Source organism: Toxotes jaculatrix, chromosome 18 (genome assembly GCF_017976425.1).
Source record: "Toxotes jaculatrix isolate fToxJac2 chromosome 18, fToxJac2.pri, whole genome shotgun sequence".
Classification (NCBI taxonomy): Eukaryota; Metazoa; Chordata; class Actinopteri; family Toxotidae; genus Toxotes; species Toxotes jaculatrix.
In genome coordinates this window covers 17,664,534-17,682,192 of record NC_054411.1, presented here as the reverse complement: position 1 = coordinate 17,682,192, position 17,659 = coordinate 17,664,534, and the positions used below count along the sequence as shown (strand labels likewise).

Genomic DNA, 17,659 nt, shown 5'->3' with positions numbered 1-17,659 from the left:
ACATTTTAGCACACATAGTGCACATGCTGCATAATAAACATGATAATTTCTTTCATTTCTGTTGATTTGTTTCTGGTTGCAGGTCACTTTATCATGAACATACTCACTGGAAGTGCTGCTTTCAAGTCTGATGCTGATGTGACCATGTTCAGCAGGTTACAGCAGTTTTAGTCCAAACACCTAAAACCCCTTGCAAATGAAAACAGCTTAACAGTTTTTTATTAGTGCTGCTGTCCCTGATGTTTTTTATAACTCAATAAGTTGTACATACTGGTAGAGATTTTACAAATATTAGCACTGTGTGTTACAGTTGCTAATTTAATTTTGTGTTGCAACACCTCTCTGTGATCACTGGAGGGCAGTAAGACACAATACTATACTAATAAATATTAAAATTATATTTTTGAATTCACTGATGTGGATGTGTTAACTCATGGACACTGACACTGAAGCAGGGGGAAACTGTTAGAATGCTCCGAAAGAGAAAATCCTCCCAATAGCCATGGTTTTTCTTACATGTTGAACTTAACAAGCAGGGACAAGCAGAGACAAATACAGAAATGACTACGGAAATTAGTAAACAAACCAAGCAAGGGATAAATAAATCAATTAATGCATTAAATACTAATTTGAATTATATTTGAATTATATTTTTAATGGAGTTTGTGGTATAATACATGAATATATTCAAAAGAAGATATGTATATACATATGCATATTAAGTTCCCCCAGGGGATCCTTCTTTAATGTATTTATGGCTAGCTTGCCATTTTAATCAGTCACATATATGATTTCTGCAGATCAGTATTTTTTTCCCAGGCAAGATCCCTCATCATGGAAATTAGTCTTTGCCCGAGTAATACTGAGTGCACAGGGCATTACAGTTTACAAAAGCTTTTATTTAGACTTCACTGTTCCCAACTATTTATTTGTTTTGGTAAAATATGAATACTTTTTACTGTGCTCATCTACTTATCATTCATTTATTTATTTTCCTTGTCCCTAACGGGCTCCCCTACATGAAGTCTATCAGTGCGGTATGGGTATCCCGCTTTTTTAAACTGCGGAGGACTGCGGCACACTTTTTGTCCAATCGCTGGCTGCGGTTGCCAATGATCATCCAAATCCACCAATGATGTCAAAGCGCTTCAGTGAAGGCGGAACTTCCGGTTACTCGTATAAACCAACTGAGGCCTCCCCATGCGGTTTTGATCTGTTGGTGGACTGGTAGCTAACGCCGTAAAGGTAAGAACGCATTATCGATTTTTTTGGTAGCAGGTACAGAGTTTGTAATACTTCGACTGTTGTTCAGGAATTCGCAGATGAGATTTATTTTTAGCCTTTAGTCACAATATAGCAACTCCGGAATTAAGTACGTCCCTTCATTGTTTGCTTGAGGGTGCTACTTGGCTAGCTAGCGCTTTGTAGCTTAGCATTAGATAGCTTAGCCAGCCTACCAATCTTCTAAATATTTGCTAGTTTTCAGTGGTTGTGTGGCGTTTTTACATTACTCGTAACGCGTTCTGTGCCGTTTTCTGTTTGACCTCTTTTTATATTAAGCGTATTGTTTAGCTGGTCGGTTAGCAGAATATCATTTACGGTATAGCACTTTAGCTTGCCACGTTAGCAGTGGTTATGCAACACAATAGCTTTTCAGAGAAGTAGACGACTCAGAAGCTAACCGGTTTGGTTAATCCAACAGCGTCGGCTAAACTTTAAGGCTACTTCTGACCAGACCGGTCTGTGATTTTGGGTATGTGTTGTAGAAGACATTTTGTTTACATATAGCGCGCTAACTCTAATGGAGCTTTGTTCTAATAGGTGACCCGGCTCCGTTTTTGCTAACTTAGCTAGCATATCCCATTCATTGACCGCACATTTTATAATGGGGTTGGGAGGATGCACACAACAACGCTGATTTACATCAGGGCTTATTATAATAGTATCACCATCAATCAAACCATTTACCTACGCTTTTCACTCTTTGCACACACGTGTTATCTAAGCATTTCAGATGTGTGGTGGAACCTGGCACAAAGAATGGCAACAACAGGTGGGCTTAGTTAGCCCCCCCTTTGTAACTCCAATATGGGGGGAATTTCAGTCAGGGCAGCTGATGATCAGACATAAACAATTATACCAGACTGTGTGTTTTTCCTTTTTTAGACAGACAATAATGGCCGAGAATGATGTTGACAACGAGCTCCTCGATTATGAAGAAGATGAAGAGCCTCAAGGAGCCCCTGAGAGTGCAGCCCCTGCGGGCAAGAAGGAGGTGAAGGGTTCCTACGTCTCCATCCACAGCTCTGGCTTCAGGGATTTCCTGCTCAAACCAGAGCTGCTCCGCGCCATCATCGACTGTGGTTTTGAGCATCCGTCTGAAGGTGAGAAGCATTTTGACTGTCTTGGTCTGTGTACTTTTGTTGAATACGGGAAACTGGGGTATTGGGTGGGCCGTTTTTGCTTTTTTATTTTTATTTTTAGGGAGGAGGCTTTGTTGTGTACAGTGAAAGCATTGTACTTAGAAATAAGCAGCCTAGCTTACTAATTAAGATTTTAAAAAGCTGCTGTAAATATGATCTCTGTAGTTGTATCCCATTTTTTCTGCTTTATTGTACCTTATTCTGTGATCTTCCAAGCCAGTGCAACAAAATCTCATTCGTTATATGTACTTGGAATGTAAAGTGAATGAAAGTTCTCTGAATGAATTAATAATCTTGGTTTGCTGAAAAGTTGGACCTGCTGTGTGTGTTGTATCATTTGCATTTACTCATTTGGCTGATGCTTTTATCTAAAGTGACTTGTAAATGAGTGACAACACTAAAGCTTCACCATCAAATGCAAAATGTGTTTTTAGGATTGTTGTTGCATGTCACTCACACAATGGCTTGAAACAATTACTGTAATGGTAATAATATGAGTGCAGGCTAAGTTTTTTTTGTTTTGTGTTTTTCATACAGTTCAGCATGAATGCATCCCACAAGCCATCCTCGGCATGGACATCTTGTGCCAAGCCAAATCTGGTATGGGCAAGACAGCCGTGTTTGTGCTGGCCACACTGCAACAGATCGAACCTGTTGATGGACAGGTCAGTACGTGTGTTCAACACACAAGATCTATATTGAGTAAAGCGAGCATTGTCATAAATTGTCTTTGCCAAAATAGGGGCTGTCTTTTGGCTTTTGATCCAAAAGTGCCTTTGTTTGCGTCCTCATTTTTAGTGTCACAATGATGTTTGATCTAGTACATACAAGAGTGCACCTGGACTTAATGGCTTCCCTCCAGCCTCCTCAGATGATTTAAATTAATGATGGAACACACTGATTAAAATGTAAAATGGTCTTGTGTAATTAACCACATGTTTAGCTGTTTAGTAAAAGCATCCAGATCTCATAAATACTGGTTTAGTGTACACAGCCATTTTCTAAACCGTTTTCCCTTTTTTGAGTAGCACGTCATTACATTATTTACTTACAAAACTTCTGTGCTTTTAAATTTAGCATTGGATTTTTTGGTAGCATGGATTTTTGCATTTCAGTGAACTGCCTGAAACGTAGTTTCACTTAAAAATGTATTTGAACGCATTAAGTCCCCAGAATGCAAAGTGTCTGAGTCTGTGTTTGTTTATGTTGACTCCTCAGGTGTCTGTATTAGTCATGTGCCACACGCGAGAGCTGGCCTTCCAGATCAGTAAAGAGTATGAGCGATTCTCCAAGTACATGCCCACAGTAAAAGCAGCGGTATTCTTTGGTGGCCTGGCCATCAAGAAGGACGAGGAGGTATTGAAGAAGAACTGCCCTCACATCGTCGTCGGTACGCCAGGTCGCATCCTCGCGCTCATCCGGAACAAGACCCTCAGTCTGAAGAACGTGAAGCATTTCGTCCTGGATGAGTGTGACAAAATGTTGGAGCAGCTAGGTGTGTTCTTTAGTGTTTGACTTTTCTCCTTGGTTCTCTTTTTTTTTCTTTATTAGTAAACACAATGTTTAATCAGAATCTAATGAGTATTCACTTGTATGTCTCTGACCTTCTTTTTTGTGTGGCAGACATGAGGCGTGACGTGCAGGATATCTTCCGGATCACACCCCATGAGAAGCAGGTCATGATGTTCAGTGCAACTCTGAGTAAGGAGATCCGACCCGTCTGCCGCAAATTCATGCAGGATGTAAGTGAACAATAAAGAGTTGTTTGTTACTTTGGAATTTTCTCAAACACAGTTTTATCAACAAGCCGCAAAATTTCACACTATTTCATTTCAATATTTTGCTGTTGTAACTACTGTACTAACACACCGCCATCTCCTGCACAGCCCATGGAAGTATTTGTGGATGATGAGACGAAACTCACACTCCACGGTCTGCAGCAGTACTACTGCAAGCTGAAGGACAGTGAGAAGAACCGCAAGCTCTTTGACCTCCTTGATGTGTTGGAGTTCAACCAGGTAAACCAGTGAAGCAGCTTTTTTTTTTTTTACTAGTTTCTAGAATTAGTGAACATACCAGCAGATGTTAAAAAACTCAGATTGCACTGGCGGTGTTTCCACATCTGCAGAAAGTCATGAACTCTGTGATTACAGAATTGGGAAAGTTTCTTTCCATATAAAATAAATTTAAGGCTTTAGATGAAGTTAGGATTCTAAGATGAGAGATTGTGATGCATATAACCTACTGCAAATTAACAATGTTTTACTCTTTTGGTTTCTACATGGATTCAAATAAATTTAGAAACTTTTATGAGGTGCTGGAAGGCGGAAACCCCCTAGTTTCCCGTGTTTAAGATAATCTGAGATAGCGGCTGCTGACTATAGTTTCACATTCAGGGCTATCACTTTTTCCTCATATTTCTTAAATGTCAAACAAACTCTTTGAACACTGTTCAGTCACTGAGATAAATTCCAAAAAAAAAAAACAATCTAAAGAAATCCCTGTTTTTGGCCCCTGTTCTCTGAATAGCCATATTTTAATGCCTTTGCTTCTCCACTAGGTGGTGATCTTTGTCAAGTCAGTCCAGCGCTGCATTGCTCTGTCCCAGCTTCTGGTGGAACAAAATTTCCCTGCAATTGCCATCCACAGGGGAATGGCTCAGGAGGAGAGGTGAGGCTCACACACATGCACACAAACACATCTTACTCTTACATACACTCATAAACACATACCCTTTTGCGCTCTGATTGCTAAGTATGTTTATGGAGCATGAGCCCTCATCAGTTAACTCAACACATCATTGCCTTCAAAGGGGATACAGTCCAGTAATGCCTGCAGCAGCTGTGTTGATAAGTCTTTCTCTGGCTCTGTTCTCCCTCCTGCCCCTTCTTAACCCCCTCAGGCTGTCTCGCTATCAGCAATTCAAGGACTTCCAAAGGCGGATCTTGGTGGCAACTAACCTCTTTGGCCGCGGGATGGACATTGAGCGAGTCAATATCGTCTTCAACTACGACATGCCAGAGGATTCTGACACCTATTTGCACAGGGTGAGTGCTGCTGGGGGGAGTAGCTGCTCTTGTTTTCCCTTTTATGTGTTGTGCTTTTTGTAGCATCAGTCAGTGCAGTGTTTGGGGATATTGGTTTTAAGTTTTCCAGTATTGCATCATAACCTCTGCATAATTCTGTCATTTTTCTATTTGTGTAGTGAATGAAATGTTTGATACATGTGTTTGAGGTTTCATGCCTTCATATCTCTCTACGCCTGTCAGGTTGCCCGTGCTGGTAGGTTTGGGACCAAGGGCCTCGCTGTAACCTTTGTGTCTGACGAGACCGATGCCAAGACCCTGAACGATGTGCAGGACCGCTTTGAGGTCAACGTGGCCGAGCTGCCAGAAGAGATTGACATCTCCTCTTACAGTAAGTCTTTCCATTTCTGAATAGCTGCTGTAATGCAGTGTTGCTTGATGTCTTTAATGAAGTTGGCCTGATGGGCTGACCAGTTGGAATGATTATAATTTGTGGATTAGATGGGTTTCGAAGCACTGCCGATTGCTCCACAGATAATCCTCTGGAGGAGTAAACCTTTAGTCATTTTGGCAAATAGAGGCAGCAGTTGGTGCTGCCATGTAACTGTGGAGCTCTCATCAAATCCCTTATGTTTAACCTGTTGGTGAAAAGCTGGTATGCTCAGCTGTTGCCTGTTGCTGTGATCTTTTACATGCTCAACTCATGTCTCTCCTCCTCTGCCCCTCTTTAGTCGAGCAATCCAGATGAGTCCTCCAGCCAAGCAGAAGTCTCCTCTCTATGGGTCTTGCGTCTTGTATTACGAAGTAGACGTACTTCACTGTTGATTTGAAAGCTCTGCGTATTCCCTATGTTCACCAAACATTTATTTTTATTGTCAGTTTTTTTTTTGGGACGGGGATGTGATTGATTTTTAATTTGTCTTTTACTGTTTGTTTTTTGCTTAATGAAATTAAAACTTTTTATAAAATGCCCTTTTTACTATTGTGGTCTCTTGTGAGGCTATTCTCATCTACCACATTGTCATCAGTCTCAAGCGGAAATATGTTCAGACGTAGTTCTGAGGAACATGAAAACAATTTTTAGCCCCCTTTTTAATGTTAAAACTAGTTTATATAGAAAGTTTTGTGGGTTTTTTCTTTGCTTTTTTCCCCCGCGACACAGTTGCTCTTTAGAAAGTAAGTGAGTAGTCATTTAGTAACAGTTGGAGACACAATTTTGACTCCTGGCAGCTCTTTGAATTTCCAATTGAATGCCTCCAATAAACAAAGTCACCAAGTGGAATGAGCGGTGAAATTGCAAAATTCGATACACGTATGTCATTAGCACACTGTATAATCAACTATGTTTGATATGTATCTGTTGGTAACTTGTTTTTAGGTATTAAAACACTTCACAGACAAAACTACAATGACAAAATGTCATTCATTGTATGTTCCTTCCTGTTAAAGAAGCTAAAACTTTCCTTTTGAGGTCAGTGACTGTTTCCCTACAAGCAGTCTGATAATGGTTTGGCATTCAATGATTTAAACATGGCAGTAGGAATGGCTGCTGGTTGGTCCTCTGTGTTGATCCAAATTGAAATAATATCAACAGTTCATGGATGAATTGGTCCAGCTGACTTTGGTAATTGTCTGACCTTGAGGTCCGAAATTTGTCTTATACTGATTTATGACCTAATACCTGCAAGTTAATGATATTCCCATCAGCCTCAGCTGAACTTTGTATTTTGTGCTAATGAGCAAATGCTAGCATGCTAACAAGCTGAACCGAATTGATGGCAATCTTGAACATTATATCTCACAAACAGACATTGTGAGCATGTTAGCATTTAGCTCAAAGCGCTGTTGTACAGTACAGCTTCAGTGCTGTTAGCATGGCTGTAGACTCTTGTTGAGTATTATTTTTATCTACTTGATAGGAAAATCATAATTTGCTGATTTGAAAATTTCTTTATTCAAAAAAAATGCAGAATGATGATTCAAATGTGTGTAAATTAACCAGAAGAGACAAATTTGTGAGGAACGTGGTAAATTGTGTTTTGCCTCTTGAGTTGTTTTTTTTTTTAATACATAATCTTAAAAAGCATGACTTCATTATTACAGATGGTGTTAATGTTCACTAGTACACATACAATCATCATGCTTTTAAATTGGCACTTAATGCTCAAAGGATCTGAACCCTGCTTCATTCAATGCTAAACTATACATGGACTACTTCAGTATAATTCGTAGAAGGATTGGCCCTTATACAGCAGATAGAACTACAAAGAAGGTAACACAATGCATCTGTACATAGCTGCTCTATAGTGTCCTTTAACAAAACTAGACATACAGTACCAAAACCACAGCATCTACATAGGCAAATAGCAACGGCAAACACATTTTTTAATCACCTGTAAGGATAAAAACCCCATAACAAGGTTGTATTAGAGGCAGCAGTCTCTTAACTAAGAAAGCCTATTGTAGCCAAGAGATGGTAGAAAATGCAAATACTGTTTCTTCCAGTTTCACAGAAAACTGCAAAAATGTCTAAGCCACTATCTTATGGCACAACAGAAAAAAAAACAATGCTTGAAATGATTTAGAATCACCATTTGAAAAGGTATGCAGTAAAACTTCTGAAATTACCTCTGAATCTCTCTGCATTACAGTTGCTCAAGATGGGCCAAAAAAGATTAGGTCATGAATCAGGGCTGTTGTAAGGTGCGTGAACTTTAACCCAACCACCAGTTAAGGAAGTTGTTTGGGTTTTTCAGTCATTAAAAAAAAGGGTCTCAGTTACAAGACTTACAGAATAAAACAGAGTCCCTCTCTCTCTGTCGAGTCTTCAGAGGTTCTTATTGACGTCTAGCAGCTCTGGCCCCGTCCTCTGCACGGCCATAGAGCTCCTCTCTGTCTCTGACAGTGACGTCAACTGACAGCACAGCCTTCAACAGCATTTCTCAGAAACGGACACCACTTAAACACGAAGGCGTGTGAGTTATTGTTTTGTTTCAGTGAGTTGGCTTGTTGCTCAATTACAGGCCAGATCGGGCACCAGAGCAGTTCCACCCGCTAGTCACAAATTACATGTTTAGCTCAGTACACGCAGTTTTCAAATTTTATTTTTACAGCAAACCAGAGAGTTGCTGATTTTCTCCCACTGCCCCTCAGAGTCAGGATTGTAATTTGCACAGAATTAGGCGGTCGACTTCTTGACGCCAGAATCCTAGGCTTGTTCTTCTGGTACTTGCTAAATGTCTCTGTCTCTTGCAGAGGCAAGGCAGGGGATGAGTCCAGTTGTGTAAACAACCTTTGACATATTCCCCACTAATGCGTACAAAGCCTTAAGCCATCAGGTAGAACTCCGTCTTTTTCCAGTACATACCTCCTCTTCTCCTGTACCATTCATCATCCATCATTAGATATGGTTTTCTGACCGCTGTGACCTCTGATGTGACCCTCGGGGTCAAGCCCCGGATCTGTGGGAGTCCTCCTCTCCCTCTCATGGCTGACAGCTCTCAGCTGTTTTGTCCCTCTCAGATCCCTGTTCAGCTGCACTGATGCTCCAAACATAGCAGCACTGCCTTCCTTGGTGGCAGGCTGCCGTGTCATCATGTCTGTCTCAACAATAAATACCAGTGAATAAATACCATAAAAAGACACAAGCCACGCTTCCGTCAGAACATCTGAGATGCTCCTCCATCTTTTGCCATCATTGTCCCGGCCTTTCCTGTTAAGTCTTCTCTGCGAGTCTTCATTTGGTTTATCAATTCTCAAATTTTGGACATAGGATTCCAGCTGGTTTTATATTTGGCTCCAAAGCGCTGGCAGACCAGCTTTCTTTTAGCTAGTCTGATCTGTTGCTCATTATCTGTGATGTGAATCCACACCACCAACAATTATATGTATAAGTGTCAGCTCTTGCTCTATTGTCCCCAACAAACGTCAGACAAACTCAGAGTTCAGAGGACATTTGGTGCATGGCAGCTGATTGCATCCATGTTTCCACAAAGATTTTGTCACAGTCTGAAGTACTTTCTGTCAAGGCCAGAAACTACTTTTAATCTACACTAAAACAGGGGCTGGTCGTTTTGCTGTTTCCAAGTTGGAGATGCGCCCGTCTGATTTATTCTTCTTCTCCCCATTCCCAATTTTCCAGAAAAGATGTTTTGATGTGTGCACCTGTGCACCTTTCTTGCGTCTACTCAAAGATACACTAAGGACAGCTATTCTATTCTATGGGGGGAGTTAAAGTCTTTTTTTGTGAAGGAATGTAGGTTGGGGGGATAACACCGCTAGTCGATGAATTTATGTGTGTCTCCGTAGAGCCATCGCTGTGGAGGCATGGCGGCCTCGTTCAGATGGTTGCACTCATCGCTGCACTTGCAGGACTGGATGAACATCACAGACCTGTTGAAGCGTTCGCCATCAGGGCAGGCAAAGGTCACGCTGGCAGTACGTGTGCGACGAGGCGAGCAGCAACGGCCATCCTTGCATACACCACAGTAGTTGGGCCTGTACAGGCGAGTGCTCCTGCAGCCAGCGTAGGACAGACGGTGTGGCTCAGGGGCCTTATGGGTACGAGAGCACTTCCTTCCTCTCTGTGGAGGGAGAAAGAAGAGAGAAAGAGTGAAATCAATGTTTCAGTGAGAAGAGAGGCGATAAAAGCTAATGTCAACATGCTAACATGCTCACAGTGACAGTTAATGTGTTAAACATCAGTTTAGCAGGTATAATCTACCATGTTCACCTCCATAGTTTAGCGATTGGCACATGAATGCTCGTACCAAATTCCAAGGCAGTTCATCCAATACTTGTCGGTACATTTCACTCAGTACTACAAATGTCAGCCCCATAGTGGCGCTCCTCTGGGAACCATAAATGGCATTACAAAATTTCATGGCAACCCATTCAATAGCTGAGATATGTCTCTGTGGTTGACAGACCGAGTGACCACTATTGCCAACCCTAGAGCCACGCTGCTTGCGTGTCTCTCTTTTCTTTGGCACACGAGGCACAGCTGCTATGCTACAGTCCACAGAAATGTGGAGCAGGTTGAACGTTGCTCTCCAGTGAGAGCTTTTAAGGATCCCATCACCATTTGCTTGGAATCAGAACTGCCATGCTGCACAGCAACGTGAAATAACTCATTACTCAAACTCTGAGACATGAAAATCGAAGTTAATGCCGTTAAGTACAGGGACAGGGAGAAACAAAATAAAGGTCAGAACAACAGTTGAGTGCCGGAGAGACGAGCATGCCAACAATAGTTAAGGATTGACACTGATGCACATTAACACCCACAGCAGCTCTGCAAACATTGGGAGAGCATGGTGGAACAGGTGCACAACAACCCATCAGCCTCATGAGTGGCTGATGGCGGGAGGCAGAATGTTTCTGAGGGTGTTGTGTATGTAATGTGAGAGAGCAACGGAGTGGGCGAATTGAGTGTTCTTTAAATCACATAGCACAGAGCCAGTGAGTGCAGCTGACAGCCACAGTGTCGCAGAGGATCAGTGTGGGAGAGCTCCAAGCCCAAACCCCCGCAGACAGATGAGGGGAGAGTTTGTCCTCTGTCTCTGAAATGTTCTGGCATTTACGCCTCAGCAAAACAAATTTTTGTGGTGTTATTTAGAAAAGTGAGCTGCAGCAATTTTCAGCTATTTAAAATGAAAACTTGGAAACAAGTTGACAGTGAAGTTAAGTACAATTTTTTGTGTCTTTTTGGCAAGTATTGCGTTTTGAACTGTATCAGACAAATAAAAAGAGGCCAAGTGATAAAACAACAGTCTTGTGCCAGACTACTTGACTACTACTTTGGTTGTCCAGGCAACAGCAAGAGACTACAGGCAGTTACTCCTTGCCAAGATGTGGTTCGGCACATAACCAGATAAAAGGCCAAAATGTCAAATGCCTGGCTGTGTATTCATATTTTGTGTTAGACATGAGAGTAGTATCAATCTTCTGTCTCTAAACCAGAGTTTAAGCTTTAAAATACTCTAATTGACAGTGGGACAGACATGAAGCTACACGGGGAAAACCGGGTCTAAATCACACAGCAACAGAACCGTGAATAGACAGAATGAACCAGAAAAGACCCCAGCTACAGAGGGATTCAGGGGTGGGGGCTGTATACATGCCATGATATTAATACCAATCTGACCCCTTGAGAGACATCCTTTCCTGAATCCATTTAGCATGGTGGCTGGACTGCATAGTTGCGGGCCATTAGAGGAAACACTGTAATCTATCTCTTTATAAGAATCTTAAAAGCTCCAAACACATTCCTCACCTTGACAGGGATAGACATGGAGCTGCATGGCCGAATGTTGCACAGGCGCGTCTCCTTGATCAGCTTACAGCGGGCATTGTCATTGGTAACACGAGAGGAAACGCCCATCCCGCAGCTCCGCGAACACTGAGACCAAGAAGTAGTCTGAACCACACACTGATCTCCCACCTGCCTCCAGGCTAGGAGAGATGAAAGAGAGGGTGTGTGAGGGAGAACGACAACGGACAATGCAAAATATGGAGTCAGAGAAAGAGCAGCAGCATCAGCAAAAGTAAAACTTGGGGGGGAAAGGGCCACTGGGAGAGAGAGGGAAAAGGAGAGGTACAGAGATGCAAAGCACACTAGCCTCATTCACAGGCAACACTGACGCATAGAGAGGGTGATTACAGAGAGGGGAAAGCTGGGTGACAGAGGTATGTGCTGTGTGAGGGCAGTGTGAGAGAGAGAGAGAGAGAGAGCACCTCTGGTGTGCAAGGAGCCAGTGGAAAACAAGCCTCACATAAATGCTGACACACACACACACATACAGATGCAGAGGGGAAGGCTCACAGTGAGGCCATTTGTGCGTCAGGAGGCTAAAATGGTTAAAACATAAACATGATGCTTTACTGCGTAGAGGAAACGGAAGGCACTCTGAGGCGACATGGCGGCACCCTCTCTTACCCGCCAGGTGCTTGTTTCCACGTGGCTTGTCCCACTTGCGCCCCAGGTCCACCAGCTCGTTGCCCATGGTGTCCTTCTCCTTTTTGGGTTTGTAGGGGTACAGCTTCCGGTAAGGTTTTGGATAGGGCTTGGGGTACGGGTAGGCCGGGTAGGGAATGAAGGGGTAAGGCGGGTAAGCCGGAGGTTGCGGACGACGGTGCGCTGGGGGCACGACAGTGGTTCCCTTGTGGCAGTCGATGCTGAGGCAGCACTGGCCTGGCACCTTGACCAGCTGTGGGGCAGGACAGGAAGGGGATGCCAGGGGCACATGGCTGGGGCAAAGGGGCACACAGCCCACTGCTCCATCGATGCAGGTGCACTGGTGCTTGCAACCAGCGCGGAAATTCTCCCCATTTTGATAAATACGCCCGTTGTATTCGCAGGAGCGGCCCTCTGCCTTTGCTGAGGGGAAGGAAGAAGACACACAAGATGGTCAAGAACAAGATCATAGTCTGAAAAAATCCAATATTCTTGATCCAAAGAAAAATCTGTGGCTCATGAAAACTTATGACACAGGAAGAAATAACAAGCAGGAAGAGGCTCATATGGAAATGCATCTTTAATATGAACAGAACGTAGATAAGAAGAGAGAGGGAGAGACACACTATCTCCAGATTTATGAAGCAAGCTCTATTCTTAGACCAGAGGAATTTTGACTTGTTTACAATGTCCTTCCCCTTCGCTCCCTCAGTGGAACTCCCCATACAACACCCCGGATACCCCCCTTTATATAGAAACACCCCCAAATAAACACACATATAAAAATACCACTGTGTGTATGTGTTTGTGTGTTTCATGGGGCTGTTTGTGTACACACTGAACTACTTATATAAATCCTGGACTTGGCCAGGTTTCAGTCGCAGCTCATGAAGGTGCTCTGTTTTCGAAACGTGGCACGGGCTTCAAACCTCAAGCCCTATCAAAGAGAAACTCCAGCTGCTTGGCTCGGAAGCCAGATTCCCCACCCTGAAGTTACACATTCCCTCACTCAACCCCGAGCTAAACCCCAAACTCTGTGCCCAATCTAAACCCAAAAACTCATTAACCCCACCCCTCTCTGATTTAGCCTTCCTGCCACCTTTGTTGTACGTACCCCTGCAGATGCCATGGGTACGGCCCACATCGTTGCCATAGTTGCACTCCAGGCCTTTATGGTGGTCACAGGGCCGTCCTTCGTGGCAGTCCTGGTTGAGTTGGGCAGCACACACCTTGCAGCAGCCGCAGCCGTCCGGGACTGAGCTCACCCCTGGGGGGCAGGACGGGGGCCCTGCCGGACACTCACAAACCACTGGGCAGCCTGCAGTGACCTACAGGGGGAGACATACAGTACAGTCATGGCTTTGAGTGACTGTGACTGACCTGACTGCTGAAAAAGAAAAAAACTTCATAAAGTCAAATATCCCTGTAAGGAGGAGTCACACTGGAACTAAGCAGGACAATAGTTTGACTCAAGTTACACATCACAGAAATTCCTGTGAAGTGTGTGTGTGGCTTAAACATCAGCTGAATACCCAGCACTGTCCCAAGCCCCACAGGGATATCTGTAACCCTCCGTCGCCTTCCGCTTGGCATTCGCCGGGCAACCGGGGATGAAAGGGACCTTCTCTGACCCAAAAACTCCCCACCTCCCTGCTCCTACATCTTTTGTTTCTCACCCCCTCTCTCCACTCACACACACACACACCAGAGTCTGTCCACCAGCTCCCAGCAGATACTGAGATCTGAGGGAGCTGCCAGTCTGACTGTCCACAGTCGGATCACCCAAAGTGATCCCTTCCTGACTCTGCCACTCTCTAAACCCCGGCCACGCCTTGGTGTGCCACTGTGGAAAAAAAAAACAAAACAAAACAGGGAGTTGTGCCCCCTCACTGGTGTCGATGACTGCTGAGGGCCTTGGGCTGGTATGAAGGCTGGATATGACATCGCACAATGCAGTGACAATAACTTTCCATTTTTAGCACCATGTTTGAGTGTAACCTGGTACTTGAAACGTCCCCAAGTCACACAATATTCCTGTAAATATTTACAGGAACATTTATAGTTCACTGAGTTCATATGAACATTTAGTGTATTTTCATCTCCACTGATGTAACTGTTGAGTATATTACTGTCGTGTAATTTTAGACCTACAGTGTGATCGAAGCCTGCGTACCAATAAACTCTCACAAAGACCCTTGAGAGACACAAATGTGTTCCAGGTTGGCGCCTTTAGATATTATTTCTGTTGAAACTGAACTGCATTTAAGTTCATTTACTGTACTGACGTATAAATCTGAAGGACTTGCTACTTTATTTGTACACTCCAAAACATATGGTGAGCTTATAAAACATGATTCACTGTTATAGATTCAACAGTATAAACAGTATAAAATGCCTGAAACCAAATCCAACGTGCCCAACTACAGTTGTTAAATACATCAGTAATAAGAAACCATATATATGGTATATATATATACGTGGTATATATATGGTATAACCATATATATGATAATATAACACTCACAGTGGCCATTTCACTGCACTATGAGTACTTATACTTAATAATACGCATGTACTTTTACTAAAATCACATTTTCAATGCAGGACTTGTAACATAGTATTTTAATATCGCAGTATTTCTAAAGTACAGGGCATGAATACTTCCTCTGCCAGTGGAAATACGGAGCGTTATGATCATTTGCTAGACCCCTCCTGAAACACCTATGGGGTTTGTGGAGCCCTGGTAGTCCACATATCCCATGGGACTTCCAGGGGTCCACAAACCACACTCTGGAAACCGGTCGGTTCTGCGCACTGAGTAATGGACGGAGACCGTCAATAGCTGCTGCTGAGGACCTGAATAGTGAGTAAGGATTTCATTAGACCATTTATTTTGTCATGCAGTACTAACTAAGATTAGGTTGTATGGGAATGTAACCAGACGACAGAGGCTCAAATCCGCTGGAGCCGCTGTTGCAGTGCAGGCACGTGAGACTTTATTCCTCAGTGTTTACGTGCAGCACAATAGTGACAGAGAGTAAACTTCACACTTACCAAACCGACTGCCGCCACTTGCAAGACAGCAAATAATAGCAGTATCCCCATGCTGTCAGCTCATTCACACAGACGAAGAGAGAATGGTACAACAACAAAAAAATTAAAACAAAAATTAAAAAAACAACAACAATTTATAACAGAGAAAAAAAAAATAAATCCTCCACCGGCTCAGAAACAACAGCTTTTGTCCATAAAGGTTAAATCCGACTTGCACGACGATCCTCAAATGTCCTCCATCATTTGTAAATTCTCATCGATCAAAGTTTGAGCCATCTTTTTATATCAACCCCGTGCTTTTTATGGCAGCCACGCCCACTCCAGACCTCCTTTAACCAATTAGGATGCAGGCGCGCGGCCAAGGTGTCTCAACAGGGACGGAGGGGGGCGGGGCTTGGAGCTCCAACACGGATGGCTGAGGTTTGGAGGGGGGGCGGGGGGCGTGGCCAAGCATGAATGCAGTCATTCATAAAAATTCAGAATTACTACATTCCAAAGAGGACCTGGCTTTTGGGTGTTTATTTTATTTATGTTTGAGCGAAAATAATATTTTTGATGCTTTAAAGTTCTTTTCACACGCATGCCTCTGTCCGGCTGCTGCTTTGTGAAAAATAAAATAAATATACTCAGCTGCTCGTCTGTGCTACATTAATACTGGGGGCAGCCATGGAAAACAGCTAGGAATTTCCTTCCCCTACTTTATAAAAATACTTTGAGACAAGAGCTGGACAGATAAAGCTCATGTACAAGGAGAGCAGAGTCAGCCATAACTACATGATTGAGTGATAGTGATGTTGAAAATGATTATGATAATCTCCTGTGCAATTCATCACTCTCTTTTCCTCCTTCCGTATCCTGTCGTTAGCCCCCACATCCCTTTTAACTACTCAGAGGTTCCCAGGCCACCACACTCTCCCTACACACACACACACGCACACAAACGGCATGTAAACACACAAGAATTTATTTTTTGGCTTAAGGTTTTCATTGAAGAGTGCAGAGCGGAGGTGAGAACCACCTGGATAATCTTCTTGTCATCCCCGCAGACATGCACACAGGAAACCTGCCATCTCAGTACCCGAGCTGGTGCCTAACACACACACACACACACACACTGATACACAGTCATACCTTTTCCACATGTGCACTCTCAAACGTTACATGAAACCATTCACCAGTGATACAGTAACATCCAGTGGCCTAACGGTGTAAATTCAGTGAGAGGGACTGTGGGTGGCTAAATTGTTGTTTTCCCTTGCAGTTTCCCTAAAATGTATCATTAAGCAGAGGGATGCGTGCAGTCATTTGTGCCAACAAGGAAGATAGCATCCCCCTCCATCCTCTGCAAATCATCCCCTGCACTTAACCAAATGGTTGTATTTAGAGTGGTGTGCTCGGTAGGCGAACTTACATCCTTTACTGAAGTAAAGATAAGTCTTTGTGGATCCCCAGAGGGGAAATTAAGGTGTTGCAGCAGTAGAGGACGGGACTTAAAGTCCTTCCTTCAAAATTTGTGTCAAGTGAAAGTTTAAACGTTTTTATCAGAAAAATGTTCTTAAAGCAGGATTATGTCGCTTTTGATAACCACCAGTTGCAATGATAGTAAAATGGTCAGTGCTAAAATGTAGTTTAGCAGAAGCACAAATAGGGAAGAGTCATCACTTACTGGCTTGTTGATGGCATTATTGACACCTCTGAAGTTTAAAGGCAAAATCTCTCTTTGGTGAAGCTGCTAATAACACATAAGCATATGAAATGTGACAAGGGCCCCCAAATAGACACTGCTTTTTGGTAAGGGGTCACAAGCCGAAAAGGTTGTGAGCCACTGGTTTAATCTCTAACAATGTACTGCATTATATTAACTTATCATGTTTCATTTTATGTAAAGTCTTAATGTGAAAGGTACTGGTACTGGTGATGGAAAAAGCACAATATTTCCCTCTGAACTGTAGCGTAAGAAATATAAACCACAGTATATTTACCTGCATGCATCCCCATTGCAAGCACACTCACATTTGCATATCAGCCTCTCACTCCACAAGCACTTAACGCAGACACAGAAGAGCCCATACACACCATCATATGTTTATATACAGTATGTCCTCACACACACAGAGACACGCACACGCATAGAGGCCTACACAGAGAGCAAAATTATGTATTTACCAAACCTCCATCCTCTTCCCACACAATCCATCTCT

At 43.1% G+C, this 17,659-nt stretch overlaps 2 protein-coding genes across 2 annotated transcripts; one reads left to right on the top strand and one right to left on the bottom strand.

Moving 5' to 3' along the window:
• The first annotated feature begins 1,117 nt into the window (after positions 1 to 1,117).
• ddx39ab (DEAD (Asp-Glu-Ala-Asp) box polypeptide 39Ab) lies at positions 1,118 to 6,846 on the top strand. Its single transcript, XM_041062015.1, has 10 exons — positions 1,118 to 1,245; positions 2,167 to 2,384; positions 2,961 to 3,088; positions 3,642 to 3,918; positions 4,047 to 4,165; positions 4,310 to 4,441; positions 4,984 to 5,093; positions 5,326 to 5,470; positions 5,693 to 5,840; positions 6,181 to 6,846. The coding sequence occupies exons 2-10, from the start codon at positions 2,177 to 2,179 to the stop codon at positions 6,195 to 6,197; spliced, it is 1,284 nt and encodes a 427-aa protein (XP_040917949.1). The 5' UTR covers positions 1,118 to 1,245; positions 2,167 to 2,176; the 3' UTR covers positions 6,198 to 6,846.
• Positions 6,847 to 7,436: 590 nt separating this feature from the next.
• Positions 7,437 to 15,708, bottom strand: si:ch211-106h11.3 (CCN family member 1). The gene is made up of 5 exons (XM_041062014.1): positions 15,459 to 15,708; positions 13,519 to 13,732; positions 12,387 to 12,827; positions 11,724 to 11,902; positions 7,437 to 10,032 (listed from the first exon to the last, which is right to left on the bottom strand). Exons 1-5 carry the CDS (start codon positions 15,507 to 15,509, stop codon positions 9,727 to 9,729), a joined length of 1,191 nt encoding a protein of 396 aa, XP_040917948.1. The 5' UTR covers positions 15,510 to 15,708; the 3' UTR covers positions 7,437 to 9,726.
• Between the last annotated feature and the right edge of the window lie 1,951 nt (positions 15,709 to 17,659).

Coding starts and splice junctions, on each gene's coding strand:
- ddx39ab (XM_041062015.1), top strand. CDS start 2,177: ATGGCCGAGAATGATGTTGACAACGAGCTCCTCGATTATGAAGAAGAT. Junction 2,385..2,960: donor TTTTGAGCATCCGTCTGAAG/GTGAGAAGCATT, acceptor TTTTTCATACAG/TTCAGCATGAATGCATCCCA. Junction 5,471..5,692: donor CTGACACCTATTTGCACAGG/GTGAGTGCTGCT, acceptor TACGCCTGTCAG/GTTGCCCGTGCTGGTAGGTT.
- si:ch211-106h11.3 (XM_041062014.1), bottom strand. CDS start 15,509: ATGGGGATACTGCTATTATTTGCTGTCTTGCAAGTGGCGGCAGTCGGT. Junction 13,733..15,458: donor AAGTGGCGGCAGTCGGTTTG/GTAAGTGTGAAG, acceptor CTCCCCCTGTAG/GTCACTGCAGGCTGCCCAGT. Junction 10,033..11,723: donor CCATGTCTATCCCTGTCAAG/GTGAGGAATGTG, acceptor CTCCCTCCACAG/AGAGGAAGGAAGTGCTCTCG.